The 6,621-nt window shown below is 38.6% G+C and overlaps 1 protein-coding gene across 1 annotated transcript in view; it reads right to left on the bottom strand.

The window, feature by feature from the left end:
* Positions 1 to 342: 342 nt before the first annotated feature.
* The window catches only part of LOC125747027 (inter-alpha-trypsin inhibitor heavy chain H3-like), a 55,679-nt gene continuing 49,400 nt past the window's right edge, over positions 343 to 6,621 (bottom strand). Inside the window, exons 16-21 of the mRNA XM_049021696.1 lie at positions 5,992 to 6,015; positions 5,524 to 5,643; positions 3,994 to 4,171; positions 1,167 to 1,315; positions 715 to 799; positions 343 to 554 (exon numbers count right to left, since the gene is read on the bottom strand). Of these exons, the coding sequence (XP_048877653.1) occupies positions 440 to 554; positions 715 to 799; positions 1,167 to 1,315; positions 3,994 to 4,171; positions 5,524 to 5,643; positions 5,992 to 6,015 (671 nt within the window). The 3' untranslated portion in view covers positions 343 to 439. The remainder of the gene's footprint in view (positions 555 to 714; positions 800 to 1,166; positions 1,316 to 3,993; positions 4,172 to 5,523; positions 5,644 to 5,991; positions 6,016 to 6,621) is intronic.

Here is a 6,621-nt window from a genome sequence, read left to right as displayed (position 1 = left end):
ATAAATCCCTTTTAAAATTGTTAGCACAGCTGAAACCTGTCATGCTAGTTAAAGAAGTAGTACGTAATACTGCCCTTTCGATTAGTTGAGTATCTGGACTGTCAGCAATTGTGGGTTCGATTAAAGACGCAAAATGGCCAGAAACGAAGAACATTTTTGTCCCCCCCATTCCATGGGCAATATCCAAGTGAGCCAAAACTTTTCAGTGGTACTGTACATTAATTGTAATAAGTGAATTCCAAAAATAATTTGTCTTAGTGTACAAATGAAACTTAAGTTTTAGCAGTTAGGTAAAAGAACACAATGATAAATAAAACTGATAAAAAAAGAGAATAACTGAGAAACTGTTTATATGTTATTTAATAACTTGATCATAATGACACAGAATTATTGCTTAATGTAATTTGAACGGTCTGAAAGGAGTCTCAGGATGCTGAATCTATGTCTGAACCACAGTTAGCTCAGAGAGGTTCACCCCTAGAACAGACTGGTAAGGCACCAGCCAGCAGTCCACTCTCGGTTTGCTGGGGTCATTATAGTTCACTGCCGTCTCCCTACAACACATAAACATCAATCATTGACTAATCCTGCAAGCAAACCCAGAAACGCTTCAAAGTCAAATAACTATTTTTTCTTGACAGAGTAAGAGTATGCTTAATACTTCAGTATTCTTAAAACAAATTTTACAGTGGAGACAAAAACAATCCAGTTTACCTGGATGCAGGAACCTCTTTGTCTTGGATTTCCAGTATCCCTGTTGGTATCACCTGCTTCTCTTCATACGAAACAAGGAACTGTCCTGTAGAATAAGTACATACTGTATACATGAAACCCTCACCAAAAAACACACTTACATACTTGCTGTTGCCATCAATCATATTACATTTTACTGGAGTTCAGGGTACAGGTAGATAAATCTGCTGACTGCGTTTGATAAGTTTAACATTCCACATTTGATAAGTTTAACATTCCACGTTTGATAAGTTTAACATTCCATGTTTTCTAAAGTGGGCCAAACATGTGACCAAGTGGGCCAGGCATATGACCAGGCTTGTATGGATACAAAAAGGGTAAAATTTTCACCCACAGAGATAACTTTTAAGGCTATATCTAAGTATAAAGAATGCCTTATCAGTAAGCATTATACCACACGCACACATTCTTACCTATTATCCCAGTTGCTGTGCTACTTGGGGGGCGTTTTTTCACAGCTGGCCATAGGAAGCTATTTTGCCCGTCTCTGTGGAGCAGGATGTCCATTTTGGTCTCCCCAACCTCCACCGTTAGCACCTCGTCATGCATGTTCAGCGAAAGCCTAACCAACAGGAGGCAATGTCAGTCCCACCCAGCCACACACAAGCACAGGGTGAAAGACAACTACCACGTACCTACTGTAGGTGTCGCTGTTTCAGAAACAGAAATTACTGAGCTAATTAAAAACATTAAAAATCTTTCTTGATCCCAGATATAACAGTGAGACTCAACTGTTAAATTCAGCTGTAATTTAGGGACTTATATGCTGGATATGAACAGGCAATCCTTTGTACATTTTGTATATAATTTAGGAAATAAACAAAATGATTGAACAAACGAGATACCTACATTATGGAAGACACTTCCTCACAGTCTGCGCAAGATACAGTCACTTAAAATTTTCAAGCTTCAGTTAAAAACTCATTTATTCCACAAATGCTATAATGTAACTGCTACTACGTAACACTCCTGTTGTTGTTCTGTTATTATTGTTGCTGTCGCGTCTGGACTGTTTTCTGTATCATTGTTTGCATTGTAAAGCGTCCTTGAGTGTTAGAAAGGCGCTATAAAAATAAAACTTATTATTATTATTAGATACGTTCCTCAGTCTGTCCTTAAGTTTAATTTGTAGGTAAGCCCGAACAATAATAATAGAGTATAAAATAATAATGCGGTAATAATAAAAGTAACTTAATACGGTACTATACTTTACTTTGACAAACCGCTATAGCTGCACAATATTTTCTTTCTTTCTTTACAAAGTAGTACATGCGTTCGATATTATGAACCATTAGAGACTGCCTGTATAAAGCTTCTGTGTAACCCTCCCAAGTAAATGTGTATAGACTTTCAGCTTTAATTTAAGGGGTTGAAGTTATTGCCTTAAGCTTTCAGAAATTATTGCTATTTTTCACATAGTCCCTCCATTTTCAGAAGATCAAAAGTAAATGGACATGTGATTGACACACAGTTCCCTCATTACTCCATGACAAATTAAGTATTTGGTAGCTATTCACTGGAACTCAACATGAGGCCTAAAGAGGTGTCAATGCATGTGAAGAAGGCCATCATTAGGCTGAAAAAAAAACCATAACAAACCTATCAGAGAGATAGCTAAAACTTTATAGGAGTGCCCAAATCAACAATTTGATACATTCTTAAAAAGAAGGAATGTACTAGTGAGCGTAGCAACACCAAAAGGCCTGGGAGACCACGGAAGACAACTTGTGGATGATCGCAGAATTCTTTCCTTGGTGAAGACAAACCTCTTCACAACATCTAGTCAACATCAGTCTATAATCAAGAGATGCCTTCATGAATGTAAATACAGAAGGTTTATCTCTAAATGCAAACCACTGGTAACACTGAAGAACAAGAAGACCAGATTAGAAACAACTTAAAAAGCCTGTCAAATTCTGGAATAAGGTTCTTTGTAAAGATGAAACCAAGATCAACTTGTAAAGAGACTGATAGGAAGAGAAAATGATAGCGTATCATATTGTGTTTCAGACATGGTGGAGACAGTGTTATAGCATGGGCATCTATAGCTGCCCAAATAACTGGGTCACTGATGTAACTGCTGACAGACGTAGCACGATGAATTCTGAAGTTTATAGGGCTGTACATTCTGCCAAGATTCAGCCAAATTCTGAAAAAACGATAGGAAGCTGTTTCACAGTACAAATGGATAATAAACCAAATCATACTGCAAAAGCAACCCAAGAGTTTCTCAGGGTAAAAAAATTGCATATTCTTCAATGGCCAAGTCAATCACCCGATCTCAGCCCAATAGAACATGCTTTTCAGTTACTGAAAACAAAACTGCAAGCAGAAAGACCAATAAACAAGCAGCAACTGAAGGGGGCCTGTCAAGGCATCACTTGGGAGGAAAGCCAGCATTTGGTGATGTGCATTGGTTCCAGACTTCAGGCAGTCATTGACTGCAAAGGGTTTTCATCCAAGTATTAAAACAATGCATATATTGTATATTATATTACTATGTCCAGTTACTTTTGAGCCTCTGACAATGGAGGGATTCTGTGAAAAAGGGCTGTAATATCTGGAAGCTTAATTTGATACCTTTGTTAAACCCCCTAATTTTAAGATGAAAATCTATACTTCCATCTTGATTGCTTAATTTTAAATCCATTTTAGCGGTAAGCAGAGAGAAAAAGGCAAAGAATGGCATCAGTGTCCAAATACTTATGGATCTAACTGTAATATGTCTCTCAAAGTTTTATTTAATATTCTCTATAGCATTCAGCTATAGCTTTTATGTCGTCATATTTTAGATGAAAAATTGCTTCATCATTATGGATGTGATGCCTGACCCGTCCGCTCCTCATGTGTGCCACGCCCCCTGATTACCCACGTGTGCTTCCCCGATTGTTTCCAGCCCTGTCCGATTTATGTTGCCCAGCTTTAATGTATTTAAGTCCTGGTCTCCCCTGTTTCCGTGTCTGCCATTGATGTTACTGGTCTTAGTGGATGTCCGTGCCTGTCCTGAATAAACCCCAGTCTGCCCCGATTTCTGCCTGCCTGCCTGTTCCTGATCGCTCGCGCTTCCTGAGCAATCTCCCGTCCGGCATTTGGCGTGACAATGGACTTGTTGTGTTCTTCAAAGATTCATTCTCAGAATTAAACCTTTGCAATATTTAAACATGGTGCTTAATATGAAACTGTTTTTGTTCTAAGGTTACATGTATCAAAATGTCATTCATGCCAAGAGAGATGCAGTACCCATTCGATGCATCGCTGAAGGAGAAAGGTGTCCAGGAAAAATCTTCATTCTTCTGTCCCTGGATGAGGACAATCTTTGTAGTATCCACAGTGATGCTGCCCCAGGCTTTGGAGCGAATGCTGATCTGCCGAAAGCCCTTCTTGGCTTCACTGTTCACCTGGCCCACGACCAAGAGGTCTACGCCATTGTGTATGTGAGTGAACAAACCACAGAAGAGGACCAACAGTTACAACTGAGTAATTTTGGGGACAAGACCACCAAAATCAAGTCTGATTCAAGACCAAGACCTTGAAGTGTAAAGTCCCACTCAAGAACAAGGCTTTGAGGGGGGTAAAGGGGGAGTTGAGACAGAGACTGGAATAGTAGTAATACTTACTTACAATCAACATCACCCCTGCTAGTAACCAAAAGTAAAAGTGGCTTATCTAAGCATGGTTGTTAACATTGGCAATAGATACATCCATCCAACCATCTTCCAAACCGCTTATCCTTCCGGGTCACAGGGGGTCTAGAACCTATGGGTACGAGGCAGGGAACAACCCAGGACACGGGGCTAGTTCACCACAGGGCACACTCACACACACTCCTACAAGCAATTTAGTAACTCCAATTAGCCTCAGCATGTTTTTGGACTGTGGGGGGAAACCAGAGTACCCGGAGAAACCCCCATGACGACATGGGAAGAACATGCAAACTCGACACACGTGACCCAGGCAGAGACTCGAACCCAGGTCCCAGAGCTGCGAGGCAACAGTGCTAAACACTGCACCACCATGCAACCCATAGATGCATTTCTTTTGATGTGTCAATGGAGATTGGACGTGAAACCAGCCATTTTACTGATCAACATTTTGCATAATTTTCATTCAACAGGTTTTTTTCTTTAAATTTGTAATGAAAGCTGTCTGAGCTGGAGGGATACAATGTAGCATTGCATTCTGTGACCATATTTTCAAAAATAAATTATTTTTATAATCGAATATCTATCAAATTAAATAATCTTGGAACTGTAGTCATATGGCTCTGGTGTAGAGCATTTTTATGGATAAAGTAATGCTCAATTGAGCAAGAAAGTTTAGCCTCTTCCTGAAGCATTTGAGATTAAGAATGAAATCACCCTGCTGACCATCTGATTTGAACCTGTGAACTTCCTTATCTTAGACACAGTGCCCCAACTCATTGAGACACACATCATCTGACAAATGAATGACAAATGCAATTATTAGGGATATAAAGCAGGGTTGTCTCTAGGGAGGAAGATTCAAGGAGAATATTAACAAGATATTAGAGAGGTAGTGAGCGCTCATAAGGGACATTGCATTCAGGCATAACCTCTTGGTTTCTTCATGTCCTTGGTAGATCCTAAAGAACCTCTAACCATTTGGCTTTTCGACTTTCTAGTATCACAAGAATTTAGAAAATTCCATCATTCCATACTCCAAAAACCCAAGTCCAGAATACCTGTCTATTTATCTTCATTATTATTTATACATTCTTGCTTGTGCTACAGTTACATGGAGTTGACTCACCTGCTGTCTGATCGTCTAGCAGCTTGTAATTTTGCTTTTGAGAAACTTGCACATCAAAGCAGAGCCGATTGCTGTGACCTGCCGTGGGCTGCAGGATCCGTAGATCAACCACATCCTCCACTTTGAATACATATAATTCATATGTAAGATGTATACAGTCAGAGACTTTTAACATGTTTAGGTACAGACCCCATTTTATTGACAGCAACAATGATTGCTTGCCATTTAAACTGCTTAAAATGTAAGTGTGACTGCTATATTTATAGCACTCTTTACACATGTATTTAATTTATGCCCAAAACAGCTGAAGAAAAATTTTTAATCAGAAGAGTAATACTATTTTAGATGGTGCCTCTGACTTTATGATACTGAGGAAAGAGTTTATGCTTAACCTGTCACTTGTTGATGCTTCATTTTGACTGATTCTACTTTGGTTGCTTATGGGTCTTTGTATAGGATGCTACTCACCAGGCTGACGTCCTTGAATGGTAGCTAAAAATATTAAAGAAAAGGAATAAATATGTAAATGAAAGGATGGAAGCTACAGAAAGGAAAAATAAATGTGTGCATGCTGAATGCATCATGACTGCTTGAAGTGTCTAAAAGTGAAAATTGGCTCTAATTTTGGAATTCCACACAAAAGTTTTTTTAAAGTTTAACATGTTAAATACCTTTAAGTATATAAAATCTGGAATTAATAATTAGGAGGAGAATTTGACCAAAATCATTTTTCATCTGTGAAAAAAATGTTAGATACCCTCTGGAGTCTGAGGCCTCTCAGCCACTTTTAAGGTAGTCTGACATGTTTTGACATTGTGAAATATTTTGCCTATCTAAAAACATTAATCCCAAAGGGCTACAAATGCTGTTATTCAGCTCAAACTCAGCTCAGCACCAATAATATGACACCACTTAGAATGTCGTTATTCTATTTTTTTTTTAATCTACTTTAAACATACACTTTTCAAAAAACTATTTTCAGAGGCGCTGAGAAATAGTAAAAAAAAATACATTATAAGCATTTCTAGCCAAGACTTTTGAGCTCTGAAGCTTATAGACAAAGGGGTTTGCCTAAACACAGGTGAACGAGACATTCTG

The sequence above is a fragment of the Brienomyrus brachyistius genome, chromosome 8 (assembly GCF_023856365.1).
Source record: "Brienomyrus brachyistius isolate T26 chromosome 8, BBRACH_0.4, whole genome shotgun sequence".
Taxonomy (NCBI): domain Eukaryota; kingdom Metazoa; phylum Chordata; class Actinopteri; order Osteoglossiformes; family Mormyridae; genus Brienomyrus; species Brienomyrus brachyistius.
This window is presented reverse-complemented; position numbering and strand designations above follow the sequence as displayed.